The 17,750-nt window shown below is 40.1% G+C and overlaps 1 protein-coding gene across 2 annotated transcripts in view; it reads left to right on the top strand.

The window, feature by feature from the left end:
• The window catches only part of ITGB6 (integrin subunit beta 6), a 152,495-nt gene extending 135,836 nt beyond the window's left edge, over positions 1-16,659 (top strand). For both annotated transcript variants that reach the window (XM_070357504.1, XM_005897269.3), the window contains exons 16-18: positions 2,117-2,236; positions 7,418-7,584; positions 14,509-16,659. In XM_070357504.1, the coding sequence (XP_070213605.1) occupies positions 2,117-2,236; positions 7,418-7,584; positions 14,509-14,607 (386 nt within the window). In that variant the 3' untranslated portion in view covers positions 14,608-16,659. The remainder of the gene's footprint in view (positions 1-2,116; positions 2,237-7,417; positions 7,585-14,508) is intronic.
• The last annotated feature ends 1,091 nt before the right edge of the window (positions 16,660-17,750 follow it).

Below are 17,750 nucleotides of genomic sequence, written 5' to 3'. Positions count from 1 at the left end.
CACTTTGGATCATATAGACTCCCCTGATAGCTCAGCTGGTAAAGAATTCACCTGCAATGCAGGAGATCCCTCTGGATGGGGAAGATCCTCTGGAGAAGGGATAGGCTACCCACTCCAGTATTCTTGGGCTTCCCTTGTGACTCAGCTGGTAAAGAATCCACCTGTAATGTGGGAAACTTGGGTTCGACCCCTGGGTTGGGAAAATACCCTGAGGAAGGGAAAGGCTACCTACTCCAGTATTCTGGCCTGGAGTATTCCATGGACTATGTAGTCCATTGGAGTTGTAAAGAGTTGGACCTGACTGAGCAACTTTCACTTTCAAATGTTTTACTAGTCTCAGTTGTTATGGATAATACAGGCATGCTTCTTATAAGACTTTGGCATGAGGTGTTTAATTTTATAAATTAAAGGCAAAAAAAACACATTTCTGTCTTTCTATGGCTATGGCATTGTGAAACCAAAAACAGATTATTGTTTAATTTTTCTTCATTAGAGTCAGAGGAACATAGCTAGATTCTGTTTTATTGAAAAAATTTTTATGTTGAAGCTAATGAGAAAAGTTACAGATCTAACAAGACTACATCCAAGATTATCAGAGACGATCCCAGTTTTAGATTCTGACCCATTGCATCGTAAGACACTTGCTTTGGATCATATGGACTCCCCTGATAGCTCAGTTGGTAAATAATTTGCCTGCAATGCAGGAGACCCTTAGTTAGATTCCTGGGTAGGGAAGATCCACTGGAGAAGGGATAGGCTACCCACTCCAGTATTCTTGGGCTTCCCTTGTGGCTCACTTGGTAAAGAATCCGCCTGCAATGTGGTAGACCTGGGTTGGGAACATCCCCTGGAGAAGAGAAAGGCTACCCACTCCAGTACTCTGGCCCCGAGAATTCCATGAACTGTATAGTCTATGGGGTTGCAAAGAGTTGGACACAACTGAGCGACTTTCACTTGGATCATATGTCTTACAATTTAAAGATAAGAGCAGTCATTCTATTTACAGGTTTAAAAAAAAAAAAAATGTAACAGTATCATTAAAAAGTCTCTAACTTAGAGGAGAACTTTAAGTAAGTTTTTTTTTTTTTAATTAGAAAAACCTTACATAATTTTGGCATAGGTGCCAGACCACTAAAATGTCTGATACATAGTATTAACATTATTGACCATTTTACTGTATTCTCAATTTCTGTCATGACATTCATTCTCTGGTTCTTGAATAACCTCAATTTTTCTTTTATTTGAAAAAGATTTGAGGAAAATTGAAATTTTTTTTAATTGAGAAAAGGGCTATATAAGTGGTAGGCCAATGGCCGTCGTGTGTGTATTTGTGTTAAATTGTTTCAGTCGTGTCCAATTCTTTGCAACTGTATGGACTGTAGCTAGCTAGGCTCCTCTCTCAATGGGATTCTCCAGGCAAGACTACTGGAGTAGGTTGCCATATCCTTCTCCAGGGGATCTTCCCAACCCAACCAGGGATCAAACCCACATTTCTGAAGTCTCCTGCACTGGCAGGCAAGTTCTTTACCACTAGTGCCATCAGGGCACCCTCGTCTCCTTTTATTCTGGGATTTACCTTTATCCTGTTGGTCCCCATGCTATATAGCACTTCAATCTCTGTTAAGTCGTACTGATTCACATTTACTGTTGTGAGCATACATGGCCAGCGATCTGACGAGGACATTGTGGAAAAGGCCCCTTTAGAAATACCACTATGTCTGAACTGTGTAGTCTCTCTCTGAAATGTAATCTAGGCTTCTTCCCAGTACTCTGAGCCAAAGAAACCATATGGCTTCCTCACTGCCATCATCTGAGCCATTCTATTCCCAATACAGTACCTGCCTTGAAGCACTGCACTCCATTGAAATTGTGCACCTATCAGACTGATGGGTGCATTTGATGGTCAGTCCTGATTGACCACACCTGGAACTGTTCTTCTGGAACAGGAGTAGAAATAAAACCCTCAGTGGGTAGAGGAAAATCCTGTCTTTTCTATTCCTATTCTGCAATGTTGGAAATTCCTATTTTGCATAATAAAACTCAATACTACTTTGCTTTAAAAAAAAACATCTTTTGGAAACTCATTTAACCTAATGAATGACTTCTTTATCTACAGATTTCTCAAAGGATAGCTCTGTTTCCTGTTCTCTGCAAGGAGAAAATGAATGCCTTATTACATTCCTACTTACTACAGATAATGAAGGGAAAACCGTCATTCACAGCATCAATGAGAAAGGTGGGTGGCTTGCCTTCCCTTGTCAGTGATAAGAGATACTACATGGGAAAGGAGAAAACAACCAGAACGATACTCTGGGTAGCTTGCCAGGAAAGACATTTCCAAATTTTTGATTTCCCAATGACTGAAAGATACCTATTGAAAGGTTTGGTATGTTCCAATGTCTCTTATTAAGACCAAATACAAAAGAAGAGTGTTCCAATCCAAAAAGGTGGCTGATGAACTGTAGAAAGGTGGACCAATTAAATGTCAGTGAAAGGTATGGTTTTAGGAAAGACTAACAGGGAAGAGGAATACAACAGTCTAAGAGAACAAGCTTTGAATCAGGCAAACCCTGGGCTGAGATCCTGCTCCACCACTTCATTGACGATTTGGAAGATACTTGCTCTGCATGTTTCTATTTCCTCATCTGTAAAATGGGAAAAACAACAGTACTTTCTTCTAAGGGTTGAGTCAAGGATTCAGTGGAAAAAATGCATGTAAAACATTTCTAGTTAATAACTTACCCAATGGGTCGTTAAATGACAGCTGAGTCAGAAAAGGCAAGACAAAGAAGGAAGGAAGTAATCTCTAAAGGAAGTCAGAGTCTATTGCTTCTTCTGAGTTTTCCTCCGTACCAATTCATGGAGTCAGCTTCATTTTCAGTGAAGGGGAGAGAGAGAAGCTTATAGCCAGGAGAGAAGAAAATAGTGAGAAAAGCACATTTATTGAGACATTCTTAAGTTTTAGTGAGTTTCACCTGGGGAGCTTGTTAGACTGCCTGTGTCCTGAGTCAGCAGGCCAGATATGGCCCAGGACTCTGCATTTTAACACTTCTCCAGGTGACTCTATACAGCTGGCTTCTAGACCTCTTCCGGGTGACTCTAACCCTCACAGGCCTGTTTGCCTGCCTGCCTGTCTGTCTGCGTACAGGTGCCTCACCTTTTCTGTCTTCAGTTAATGATGTGCCCCGAAACCTTTGCAGTAGAAACGACAGCTGCATGAACTCAGACCTCTCTGGCTCTTGTCATCAGCCTCCTCCACTTTCCCCCAAAAGCCTGGAGCCCAACTTCTGGCCCAGAAAATAGCAGCAAGGCAGGCTAGAAGGCCGAGGTGTTTTGTTGTGTGTGCTGGTCTATCAATGGGCTGACAAAGCGTTAAGTCCTGAATGTGAACCCAACAGTACCAAACTGCCATCACTTAAGAGTGTGAAAAGCAATGACACCATTATCAAGAAGTTCAAAACACTATGAACTTACCAAGAAAACAAGATTAGAAAAGTACCACATTGCAGTGCTAAGGGTCAGGGAGAGGTAGAGGTCAGCACAATGCAAGATACAAGTGTCTGATGGTGACCTTGCCGCTCAGATGGGCAGAGCACTCCTGGAGACTTGCTCTTGAATAGCTCCCGTGAATCAGCTTCTTTGAAATGCATACATATTGTTTACGGCCATACCACCCTGAACACACCCGATCTCGTCTGAAATGCGTACATAAAGGGCACTGTAGAGGCCATTAGTTAAGGAAATTTAAGGTGATTCCTGCTGTACCAAGAAGAAATACTTTATAGTACAAACACCTACCTCCTCGTTATCTGTTTTCTAAAGGCAAATTCTTTACCTCCACCCCTGCTCTCTGTGACCATGGTAATGGCTTTAACTAGTTCTCCTGAAGTCAAAGCTGCTCCTTATACTGTTAACTCCATTGGAAAAGCAAGTTTCAAACAAAAATGAAACTTTCCAGAATAGATTCTGTCTTTAATAGGTTTTGTATCTAGTTGATTTCTTTCTTTTTTTTTCTTTTGTGAAACTTGCCTTTGGTTGCTAAATGCTTCCTCATTACTGAACTGTTGGATTTTTTTCTTTTGTCCACACAATAGGAGTGGCACATCAACATGCCATCTTTCAGAGAAGCCCTCAGCTGCCCTGATGTCTTTTTATTAAGGCTTTTTATTCCCCCTCTGCTTTTGTAGCAGGAAAAAGTGAGGGGGAAATGACCTCCCTAAGGTTTAACAGGAGTCTCCTGACAGCTTGAAGGATGCTCCTTTCCTGGTAAATGTTCCCAGATAGATCAGAGCTTCTGGGGGCCCTGGAGTCTGTTGTCCCCTCTCACAGCTTTAAGACCAGAGAGCCCCAGAGAGCTTTAAGACCAGAGAGCCCCTGTCACAGCTATAAGACCAGAGAGCCAGCTGGAGGCACCCAGAGAAAAGAGGCAAAATGAGAGAGGAGGATGTGAAGGTTAAGGAGTCCCAGGGTTCTCCAGCCAAATAGAAAAAGATAGCCAAGTGAAGAGTCACCATCAGTGTGTGTGTGAATGTAGGGAGATCTTCACTCATCTATTTTCCAGAGAAACTTTCAGCAGACAAGAGCCGCATCCATGAGAACGGCAATGAATGGCAGCTGGGGAGGCTTCCTGGCATGGATATGAGTGTGGATCTGACACCCACAGGTTCCACCTTGGAGATTCCAAGCCTTGAGGCCTTGAGGATAGAGAGGGAGAAGGGTGCCTTTGTTGTAACACTACTACTATTACTGCTACTAACAATAACGGCAGCTGTCATTTATCGAGCCCTTATTAATACCTGCCAGGTGTTATTCTATATGTTTTACATGTATTGATTTAACATTCTCAACAACCATATAAAGCAGGTATTGCTATTATGTCCATCTTTTGGGTAAGGAAATTGAGATGTTAATAATTTGCTAGGTCCTGCAGCAATTAAATCCTAGCGCTGGTTGGGATCTCTGGCAGTCTGGCCGGGCGCCGGAGCTTTTAACTACTGTGCTCTACTGCCTCCCACTGGCTGAGTGAGCATAAAATGAAATCTGAATCCCCAGATTCTGTTAGAGAGGACTCTCTCATAGAAATATGCAAACACATTGTATTGTTAAATTTTCTAGTTAACCTTTGTGTAATTTTTAACTAGAGGATAGTTGCTTTACAGTGTTGTGTTGCTTTCTGCCATACAACAACATGAATCAGCCATAATTTTATCTATATCCCCTCCCTCTTGGAGCCATCCTCCTGCCTCCCATAAAAAGTATACAATAAATTAATTTTAATAGTATGTTTTATTTAATCCATTACATCCAAAATCTTATGTCAATGTACAGTCAATATAAAATTGGTAATGAGATATTGTACTTTTTTTTCTTATCGAGTTTCCAAAATCACTGTGTATTTCACACTTAACACAAAGCCTAATTCTGAAAAATCACATTTCTAGTGACTATTGAGCTATAGCCATATGTGACTGGGCTACCAGATTGGCAGCATTAGAAATTCAGCACCTTAGAATTAGGTGCCGCACTGACCTGGACTCAACAGACAAGCTGGATGGTGCACAGTGATAGAGAAAACCTTTCCTCCTGCCTACAACATGTCTTCAGCATGAGCATCTCAAGAGATACTAAAGACAGTATAGAACGTAGAGATTTCTTCTGTGTAATACCTGCTCTGGAGGCTGGGCCAAAATCCTTGCTTGAGAAATGTTTAATTTCCAGTGACTCTAAATTCTTAAAATGATTATCTCCACCAGGCCATGCCCGTTCCTCCTATATTTATTGCCTACCAGAGAGCCCTCCTAATTCATGTTCTAGCTGCAGGGTCTCAGCGAGCTTCGTTTTGCTTCGAGCAAGAACGTTCTATGCCCCACCCCAGACATTTCATAGTCAAAGATGTAGCCAGTATATATGCTCACGGACACAGGCCTGCCACTTTCTTTTCAGGAGTGTTGCTAACCTATTAGAAGTGGCCATGGTTCATTTGCTATTCTAGAAACCGTCTTTAGATCTTCATACTGTAGTAGCTATTTCATTAACTCCTCTACTTATTTCTGCCTAATCACCTTACATGGCTTTTTGGCTAAAGAACAAAACTGTGTAAAGCCAGGCGTCATGCTGTTAGAGGGTCATTAGTCCTGCTCAAATTCAGATCAGCTATAGATCTTACCTTGAAAGCAGCATGACTCGCCCTGTGTGTATAACTCTCCTTATTAAATATCTAAAAGCAATAAGAGTTAGGATAAACTAAGCATGGTTCATTTCCTCCCGAGATACCATGAATTTGCCTCACTTCTTGCAGAGGGAGGCAGATATTTAATGATAATTTTTATGGGGGATTTTTTTCCCATGATAGCAAAGGGAGAGCTTAATTATAATGCTTCATTAAGAAATGTATCATCTCCCAGGCATATTGCAAGTATTATTAGTCATTCTGCTGTCAATGAGAGAAGGTACTGTATAATTACAAAATTGTATTAATATCATCAATAGAGTCAAAATAACATTTCCTAGAATGTTCAAGTAGAAAGGACTATACAGAACACCTGATTTCTCAAACTTCCCTGGAGATAAGAATCACTTGGGATATTTTAATAATAAAGAATCTGTGGCTCCATCCAAACCAACTGAATCAGAATCTCAGGGGATGGGTCTAGGAATTTCAGAGGTGGGTTTAATAAGCATGAGCACCTGGGCTTAATCTTATCAGGAAGTTAAGGGAACACTGAAGCCCCACACCTTGGTTTTACAAACGAGGGCATTGGGGCTCAGAGAGATAGAGAGACTTAATGGATTTCAGACAGCTACTGTCCATCAGATAGGAATGGAACCCACCTCTCCTGAACCCAATTCAGGAATTTTCCAAGACACCAGGGCACTGCATTAGAGTGAAAATAAAACTGAAAATCATGATTATTTTCTGTCTATATATTTTAAAAGGAAGAACAAGTAGTATACTTCAAGTGGGTAGGTTGTATTTAATTTTGAGTGTAATCTCCTATACAATTCAAGAAAATCCAGGAAAAAGTGTATGTGTGTGTACACATTCCGTTTCTAGTTTGTCTTATATTCAGAAAAGGTCATTTTTAGTAAACTACAGTCTTTTCACTGATCCATTAAATACTCCATGTGTATTAATTGTCACTCTTTTGAATTTTAATTATTTTTGAGTCAGTCGTTCAAGTATATACCCATTTGCTTTGAATAATCAAGTTCTTACTTTATCTTCTGTTTTCTTTGAAGAACTAGGGCTATCCTTCAACAAGTAACTCGTTTTTTAAAATTCAGCAAAACAAAAGAGATTATTGTTTTTCCTCTACTGGAGAAAAATTATGGTTTGAAAATTTAATGAGACATGTTTTCTCTACATCAGAACGTTAATTGAACAATCTCCTTAATACAATTTTCTTTGTTTCCACAGACTGTCCGAAACCTCCAAATATTCCCATGATCATGTTGGGGGTTTCGCTGGCTATTCTTCTTATTGGAGTCGTCCTGCTGTGCATTTGGAAGCTCCTGGTGTCTTTTCATGATAGGAAAGAAGTTGCCAAGTTTGAAGCAGAAAGGTCAAAGGCCAAGTGGCAAACGGTATGCGCACACCTGGGGGCTGGCTGCTCCTTGTCCTGAGGAGAAGAAGGGGTGTTGGATTTCTTCTGCACTAAGAGTTAAACTGTCACATTCTTTCTCTGCTCCTCTCACCACGTCCCCAACAGCTGGTTTCTGTTCTGCTTTGGGGACAAAGGGACCTCTGTCCATTATCTGGATCTCAGTCCTCATAGCATTCATTTGTCTCTCATTGCAATGAAGACTTCCCCTACTCTGAAGAGTCTCATGAAACTCCTTATACTGTGAGCTACTTTGGAACATCAAGGCAACACATTTTATTCTTTACCACCAGAAGGTTCCTGCAGGCCCCATTTGACAAGCATACATGCTACATCTAAACATTTCCATAAATCGGCTGTTAGAGCTAATGGAATAATGTTCAGGAGTAGTATGACAGTTCATGCCAATTTCCATGGAAATACTCATTACTCATAATAGGTTAAAAAAGTAAGGCAAAAAGACTTTCAGAATACCATCCAGTTAGCTTTTCTGAATAGCATCCATTTTAAACAGCTACCTGAAAAAAAAAAAAAAAAAACCTCCAAACTATCGACTTTTAAATATATGTACTCAATAGATACAATTTATGTGTCTTCTCTTCACAGTGGGCAAACACAAAACAGGACTCCAATTTTCTGTGTTTCTTTTCCACAGGAGAGATAATTACATTTCTAGAGGCCCATAGAAACAATTTCATGGTTTTAATTTCATCTCTCTCTCTCTAATGGTGTGTCCAGCTATCTGATAGCAATTATCTTACATTGCTGATTCTTAAAACCATGATATGACTGGAGAAAATACAGGCAAATGCAATGCTCCTTTGGGTTCATCTCCCCAAATAATTGATGTTAACACTTTTTTCTCTAGTTCTATAATGATATCTTCCGTACCTAAAGCAAATGGAATTTTCTGTTTTAGGTACATTTATCTTAATAAGGGATGTTATATCTTATGCAGTTATTTTGAAATAAATATAATATATGGTGCAGGGCAATAGACCATGAAAATTTTTATCTACTTTATCTTCCCATTAAAAATACCTTTAGACACAACAACCAAATGCAATGTATGGATCTTGTTTAGATCTTGATTTGAGCACTCTAACTAATATATATTTTTTGACAACTGGAAAAAAGTATAGACCTGGGCATTAGACTGATAGCAAGAAATTATGGTTAATTCAGTTAGGTAGGATAATGGCATGAGGCTTTGATAGAAAATAATTAAGGTTTACAGTAAAAAGGAAGTGAAAACTGGGTTTCCCCTTAAATAATTCAGCCAAAAGAGAGAGAGAGGAATAGTTGAAGTAACTGTGGCAAAATCTTGATAACTCCTGAATCTGGGTGATGGGTCTACAGAGGTTCAGGATATGACTTTCCTCTTCTTTTGTGTATGTGTGGACTTTTCCTAATTAAACAAAGTCCTTAGTAATGTAAAGTGAGGATTTGCATGAAGATACAATGTTTCTATCTCTAATGAGGTAAAAATGTAACCTGACAAGTTTGGTGACTTAGAACCCAGTACTATGAAGCCAAAGTATTGGAGCAATTACCTTCACCTGTCTCCCTGGCCATAAATGTTGCTTTTAACTCTCTGCTGCTGCTGCCAAGTCACTTCAGTCGTGTCCGACTCTGTGCGACCCCATAGACGGCAGCCTACCAGGTTCCATCGTCCCTGGGATTCTCCAGGCAAGAACACTGGAGTGGGTTTTTAACTCTCACCAACTGTCAAGAAAATGGCTGGAAGGGGTCAGAAGGCAACCAGGTTAAACAATGTGATTAGTGTGTTCATGTCAATCTCAAACCCCCAATCCATCCCTTACCCACCCAGCCCATTTCCTGGGTAAACATAGGTTCATACACACTACTATTGCAAAACAGGTAACCAAAAAGGACCTACTGCATATAGCACAGGGAACTTGATTCGGTATTCCGTAATAACCTAAATTGGAAAAATTTTTGGAAAAGAAGCAAACAAGAATGTGATTAAGTTAGTACAAAATGCAATAGCAGAAGTTAGTTGAAAGACCACGAGCCCTAAGCAGTAGTCTTGAGTCTCCCATTTTTGAATGTAAGAAAATTGAGGCTCAGAAAGGATAAGAGATTTCCCAAATTGTTGCTTTATGATGGAGCTGAAATCCTAATTGCAGCCTTTTCTTCCAAGCAAGCCTTGACCCTCCTAGAAATAATAGGCAGGTGTTCTGAAAACAAGCACTCGGGCAATTATATGATGTGTATCTACTAACCAGCACTTTTTCATGTTCTCCTACAAAGGCATGAATCCTGACAAATGATTAATATCTTTAAAATAACATTTTAATTAACAGTTAATTTCCCCCAAAACATGAATTGTTTTCCCTCAGGATGTAGAACATGACTGAAATTCAAATGCTGAATTTTTGTTGTCTCTTCACTGAAAGTAGAATTAAAATATGCATTAAACAGATAAAAGCATAAATGAAAAATATTATTCCCTGTTAAATTGAGTTTCTTTGAATAACAAATGTTTGATGTTCTTGACTAGATAATAACTGGGTCATAATTATTCACTTGGATGCAAAAGAGATTTAATTCAAATTATTCAATTCAAATTTCACTAATATGTCCTATTGGAAAAAAAAAAAAGAATGCTGCTCAGTGCATCCATTTTGGGGTTTTTTGATTTGATTTTGTTTTTATCTAAAACCTTTTTCCTCTTGAAGAACTGAATTTGGTCTTCAAACCCAGGGGATCTCCAGGGACAACAGTGGGATCTTCCGACCCCTAGGCCCCCATTAGACTGTAAGGGTGATAGAGCTCTGGATAAGAAAGAGCTTTGTTCTTGCCTCCTGAAACATTTCATTCATCAACTATAAAGAAAGGTTACCTCTTATTACACTTTTAGAAATACCACCCCCCCATTCCATAGTCTTTATGAAAACACAAAGGGAAGATATTTAAATCCATTTTTGATTAGACATTTTTTCCTAGGATGACAAGTCATTAACTAAAGGCAAAAAACGTTCAGTCTGACATTCGTTACAGTCATGGATTGATTTTGCACTGTGCCAAGCAAATCAGGGCTACATTTGGCAGTTAGGCAGTCATTAGGGCAGCTGTGGGTCATGACAGAGAGCTTTCTTATTACCACTTTTTCAAGCTCAAAAAATGTGCCATTGCATTTGTAAAATCCACAGCCTAAATTAGCACCACCCAGAACTCCTGGGAGAGTCAGCCTAGTGACAACAGACGGTTGGAGGAAACCTGACCTTGTTTAAACAGTGCAGGAGGGCAGATCCACCCGAAATGGAGCCAGACGCAAGCGTGTGTCTCAGCTGGAAATCCTAGGCAGAGAGGCTGCCGCTGGCATGGCACTAAGGGAGGCAGTGCTGGACATCACCCCACTTTCTCCTGCCAGCAGCATTTCATTTGAGCTCATTCTTCTGAGTTCTGATCACCAGCTGAGGCCAGGAAAAACTCTACTGGCCTGCATCAGATGTACTTGCTTTTACCCTAGCTTTAAGCTTCTACCTTACCTTCCTACTATGTTGGCATCTGCTTCATCCACCACCTCTGTTAGCATGCCCAGACCCTATGACTACCTTTGTAAGAACCACCTCCCCGCCCGCCAAATATTGTAAGCTTTAATAAACAAAGTTGCTTCAAAACACAGAAAGAAAACTGCACAATCAAAATGAAACATTCAACAAAATATCTGCCAAATAGCATTGTGTATCCAGTCAATTGCAACTCAAGTCACCTCCTTTGTTGTGCATATCAGCTGTGTTTAGTGTGAGATGTGGGATGCCTGACGTGATCTGGGATGGGATCCACAAAAGAGCTCCTAGTCTTACAAAGCTCTGCCCGTGGCCCTACTCACAGCTTGTTTCCTCTTACTCAGTGTCTGGTTTCCTAAGTCCCTCAATTCCTCCAGGTCAGTGCCACACCCATTACTCCCAGCCTTCACATCTCATTTTTTCCCATCTTTCCTCTTCAGTCGAGTCCCTTATTCTTCTGTACCCAACTTAAACTTCAGTTCAGTTCAGTTCAGTCGCTCAGTCGTGTCCGACTCTTTGCAACCCCATGAATCGCAGCACGCCAGGCCTCCCTGTCCATCACCAACTCCCAGAGTTCACTCAGACTCATGTCCCTCGAGTTGGTGATGCCATCCAGCCATCTCATCCTCTGTCATCCCCTTCTCCTCCTGCCCCCAATTCCTCCCAGCATCAGAGTCTTTTCCAATGAGTCAACTCTTCGCATGACGTGGCCAAAGTACTGGAGTTTCAGCTTTAGCATCAGTCCTTCCAAAGAACACCCAGGACTGATCTCCTTTAGAATGGACTGGACTTACTAGTTTGCAATTAAATTAATCTCTTAAATTTAATAGAATTCCACACATGAATTTTGTTTGTGAACAAGACTCTGCTTGCATCTAAGACATCCATCAGCCATACACCCTCCAAATCTCGAGTTCTTATTGCAGTAGGACTAGGGACTGGAGAGTCCTCATGATTATCCAAGCTGACCTCAGGAGTAGAAGCAATATAGTGACTTGGCCTTCACTCATCACCCACCACCAGGGAGCCTCTTCTGTATTTGCCCTCATCACTGAGATAGCATCTCTCTGCAGAGGCACATGGACAAAGGTAACATGTTGCTCAATCAGAGGTAGGCCCCTGGCTCTGGGCAACACAGAAACAGGTGCAGGTGTGACTCCTCTTCACTACGAAGATACTGCAGTGCATCCAAGGGAAACAAGAGGGAGAGGCCAGAGAATGCTTTTCAATTGAATTCAGTTCTTCTGAGAGCTGAGAGAAATGTACTGAGAAAGCAAATACAATTACTTTGTTTTGTTTTGTTTTCTCAAATCTATGCCTATAAAATGCTACCATCTCTGCCATTCAGGGGATAAGGAGATCAAAGTATGATAATTTGGAGGGTCAGAGGTGGCACCCAGACTCCATACATACTCAAAAATGGGCTTGGAAATACTGTGCCAAATCCCAAAGCCCAGAAGTGGGGCATATCTTTAGCACCCTATCCAGGACCTTCAAAAAAGGAAATTCCAAATGCAAAGAAGTTATATGTAAGTAGGTCTGATGCTGAAGCTGAAGCTCCAATACTTTGGCTACCTGATGGGAAGAACTGACTCATTGGAAAAGACCCTGGTGCTGGGAAAGACTGAAGGCAAGAGGAGAAGGGGACGACAGAGGATAGTTGGATGGCGTCAGCGACTTAATGAACATGAGTTTGAGCAAACTCTGGGAGTTGGTGATGGACAGGGAAACCTGGCATGCTGCAGTCCATGGGGTCACAAAGAGTCAGACATGACTGAGTGACTGAATTGAACTGATGAGAAGAAGCAGCGTTTTTTGAGCACTTACTATGTGCCAGGTACCTGCTGAAGTACGGTCCTCATGGACCAGGTGGGCACTTTGGTAATCCCTCTTATGGATGAGAATGCCAAGGTTCAGAACTACTTAAGTAAGGTTACATGGTAGAGCTGGGTTAGAACCCAGGCTCTCTGAAGCCAAAGTCTGCATGCCCAACCTTGGGGAATGGGAGGGAAGGAAATGTTCCTTATCCAGACATCTCGTGCCTGCATGGAACAATGAAACTGAAGGAGAGAAATTGGAGGCTCAGGTTGAGCATTTATTCAAACACCTAGAGAGCTTTGGGCTGTCTGGTCCCAGTGATGGCACCTGGGAACACATCTACAATCCAGACAGAGCAATTGAATTATCCAGGCTTTGCACACAACCATTCTACTGCCCTGGGGGCAACGCTGTTTTGCCCAATCCTCCTGGGGACCAGTACTCTGTCATAAGCCTGGCATCCCACATACCCGTCTCTTGTGACTCTCTCCTTTCCACACTGTTATTCTCTAGCAAGGGAAAGCCACCCAATTCTTTTTACTATCTACTAGCAGGTGTTTGCTGCCCCAAGAAGCTAGTTGTAACTCCTTCTGAATTTTGGTCTCATTTTAGCAAGATTATTTGTGCCCTAGTTTGATGCTTCTCACCATCTCAATGCATTTCTTAAAGGTGGATACTTTTCTTTCTTTTTACCGTTTTATTTTATATTGGATTGTAGGAGATTAACAATGTTGGGATAGCTTTAGGTGCACGGCAAAGGAACTCAGCCATGCATATACATAGATCCATTCTCCCTCAAGCCCCTTCCCATTCAGGCTGTTACATGACCTTGAACAGAGTTCCCTGTGCTATACAGTAGGTCCTTGTTGGTTATCCATTTTAAGTATAGCAGTGTATGTGTGCCCATCCCTAACTCCGGACTATCCCTTACCCCAACCCTCCCCCCAGTAACCATAAATTGGTTCTCTAAGTCTGTGAGTCTGTTTCTGTTTTGTAAATAAGTTCATTTGTATCATTTCTTCTTAGATTCAGCACATAAGGGACATCATAGGATATTTCTCCTTCTCTGACTTCACTCAGTGTGTTTGTCATTCATCTTTGTATGCTTCTACCAGTTCACTTTTCCCGTCTTCATCTTTCCCATTTTATTTTGGGTCACCTGTTGGTTCATTCTGTTCATTTGATCAATTCTGAGTGCCTGCTGTGGGCTAGTTGAACTGTTTTCAGCTCTGGTGAAACAGCAGCGAACAAAGCAGCCATTTTTTGTTCCATGTGCATTTCCAAAAATCCATGATTTACTGCATTTCCAAAAAGGGTAAGATTCTTAGGATACAAAATTATTTTTTCATAATAAAAAACAATAAAGTATATATTGTTAAATGCTAAAAGTATGAAATATCAAATTAATCAAAATTATTCACATATCTTCCAAGATTAAGCCTAACTTTCTTTTTCCAATCTGTAATGTACACTGAAATTATTTAGATATATTAAAACTGTGTAGTAACAAAATATACATACTTTCATTTGGACCTTTTTTTTTTCTTTTTTAGGGAACCAATCCACTGTACAGAGGCTCCACCAGTACCTTTAAAAATGTAACCTATAAACACAAGGAAAAACAAAAGGTTGATCTTTCCACGGATGGATAGAACTACTTTATGCACAGACAAATTTTGTTTCACTGATATGAAATGTTATTGCACTATTTAATTTTTCTCTCTTTGTTGTTTTAAGATTGGTTTAAGATAATAATAGGTCATTTGGAGATCAGTCATTTTCTGCGTGAAGGTTAGAGACAATGTTGACAGTTTCGAAATAATCAAGAAGAGAGATATCCTTAGCAAAGGGGTGACTTTGGGGATCATTTCAAAAATACTAACTCTGTTCCATTAATGCCTCAAAAAATCATCAAAATGATTCATGAAGGCCTGATTTGCATTTGAAAAATGTTTGAAATTAGAATCTCATTTGTTACAGAAATACAGCTACCTGAAGTCTGTCTCAGCAAAGTCACAAAGTCCATATGCCACATTATATAGTCAAATTTGCCAACGAATTCTAAACTTTTAGTAAATCTGCCCTTTCCTAAAGGAAGGTTTTTTCCTTAACCAATGAAAAAAATGGGATACTGACTTTTACTTAAGCTATAGGATGTAATTCTCCTAAAGATGCTCCTCATGTAAGAATGAAAATGAAGTATTAATAATTTCTACAGATTTGAATGTCCCTAAAAGTCAATTTTTTTTTGTTTTACAGATGAAGAAAAAGTAATTTATAGATTAGGAAGTCACCAGTAAAACACAAAAATAACAGGCCTATCGTTAGGTTATGTTTAATGACCTGAAAAATAAACTTCTACATTCAGTTTCCCGATTGACCCTGCGTTTTCAGACTATTACTCCTTCTGTATTTCTCAACCCATTTAACTCAGTTTCACAGTCATGTAAACCCTGTAAATTTCATATGAAAGTTTTAATTTCTTGTCAAAAATTTTAAATAGTGAGATAGCTTATTCAAATTGAGCTCCAATAACACAAAAGGACCATGCATTAAACAGAATAAAAATTTTAATGGTTTTAAACCAAACGCATCATGAATACACAAGTCTCCTGTGAGTAATAGGCTTACTTAAATCTGTATTTTTTTTCCATTTGCATAACCCGGCTTGCATATTTCAGTTGCATATGGTGAATATGCTACTTGAAAAAGTTGGATTTTACTTGCAAAATACATGTGGGTAATTAGGGATCCACAGGTTAATTGAAGAGATGAACTCCGTAGAATATTATTCCTTATAGTTAATATTGCTTCACACAGCACTTTCATCTCATTGATCCTCGGAAGGAAACTAAGCCTCAGAGAGTGGGTGGAACTGGTCTGGAATTGAGATCTTCTAGCTCCAAGCTGCTGCTTCTTTCCGCAGTGTGAGACTGACTCTTATCAGTGAAATGATACAAAGATTTTGTTAGTTAAGTGATAATTGCCATTTGTTTGAAAATGTAGTGGCTAGACAAATAGCACTTAAACTACTGGAATATAGATAAGGTCTTGTACTTTCGTGCAATGTTTATTACCTTTGAGAAAATTGTAATGTGAAGCCTTTTACTAGGTGGGTAGTTCATTAGGTAATGGAGGCTTCGTGTTTATCCACTGAACTGGCACAGAATAACCCATGATAAGTCTCTTCAATTCTGTCAGAGAGTTTGGTACACAATTTGATCACTTAGAGACTTATTTTTTTCAGGTTTCTAAATAACTCAGGTAAATTAGACACTTGGGGAGTATGCAGTTATACTAAAAGAATTACTAAACAATCATTTGGGAAACCTGAAGGGCTGATGTACCCATGTGTTCCTGACTGAAGCCCAGGGTTGGTGGGAAATCTCAAGCAATAAGGAAGTTGCAATTCCAATGACACAATGGCGGTATTCATCTCTACGTGTGATATTTTTGTATTACTACTAGAATGGGATTTTAGGATATATAAATTTCCTTTGTGTGTATATTGGGGAAGGTAGAAAAAAATCTGCTATTTCTCTGCATCCTGTTTTGATCCAAGGCTGGACCTTGAAAAGGTCAAAACATTAACAGTAGTACTTCTGTTCACTGAAGAGTTATGTTACATGAAGATACAGTGGTTGTTTTTTGTAAGTTGCTTTATTGTATTTTGCATTGACATAAATAAACATCATAATTTAAACAATGAACCTTAGATGAATGATGATTCCTTTTATTTACCTGGCACAAAACCCTCTTTTTGGATTTCTGTATCCCTGGGTGACCTGTTCTGACTGCTTTGCTGGTCTCAGCCAAGGAGAAGAATAGAAAAAGGTAGCCACTGAAGGCAGGAGACAGCAGGTTGTCAGCTGTAATTTGCTGCAAGTTTACAATACTGACATCACGAGGTTTTTAAGCAGGTCTGGACATTACCCCATATTGTGTAAAATCAAGTTCTTTAGGGTAAGTGTTTGTGATGAATTGTGATTCTCGCCCCAAAATTCACAATCTGAAATCTTAATCAGAATATGGCTGCATTTGGAGCTAAGAAATTTAAAGAGGTGAGTTAAAATGAGGTCACTCTAATCTGATATGATTGGTGTCCTTATAAGAAGAGATTGGGTCACACAGATGCACAAAGAGAAGACCATGTAAAGACAAGGGGAAAGTGAAGTCGCTCAGTCGTGTCCGACTCTGCGACCCCTTGGACCACCAGGTTCCTCCGTCCATGGGATTTTCCAGGCAAGAATATTGGAGTGGGTTACCATTCCCTTCTCCAGGAGATCTTCCTGACCCAGGGATTGAACCCAGGTCTCCCGCATTGTAGGCAGACGCTTTACCATCTGAGCCACATGGCAATCAGGAGAGAGGCCTTGGAAGAACCTGCCAACAGCTTGGTCTTGAACTTCTAGCCTCCAGAATTGTGAGAAAATAAATGTCTTCTCTTTAGGCTCCCCAGTCTGTGATACTTTGTTATGGCAGCCCCAGCAAACTAACAGTGAGGTAGTGCTGTCTTCCTGAGCATCCATCTGAGACTTCATGGTGTGATGCTTATTTTCCAAATCAGAAAAATTAAGCAGAGAGAGACCAAATGCTCACAAAGGAAGTCAGCTTAGAAAAAGTCCTTTCTCTCAGAAAAAAGACCCCTTCTTTACAAAAAGACAGGGGAACTCAAGTTAAGCATGCTAATATTCAGAAACAAAATGCTTCTTGTAGACTAAAGGCCAGATGTCTGGAAATCTGGAAACTGTTCCCATTTTGAATAGTCCTGAGAAAGTCACTTTTCTGCTTAGTT

This window comes from Bos mutus, chromosome 2, assembly GCF_027580195.1.
Source record: "Bos mutus isolate GX-2022 chromosome 2, NWIPB_WYAK_1.1, whole genome shotgun sequence".
Lineage (NCBI taxonomy): Eukaryota > Metazoa > Chordata > Mammalia > Artiodactyla > Bovidae > Bos > Bos mutus.
This window is presented reverse-complemented; position numbering and strand designations above follow the sequence as displayed.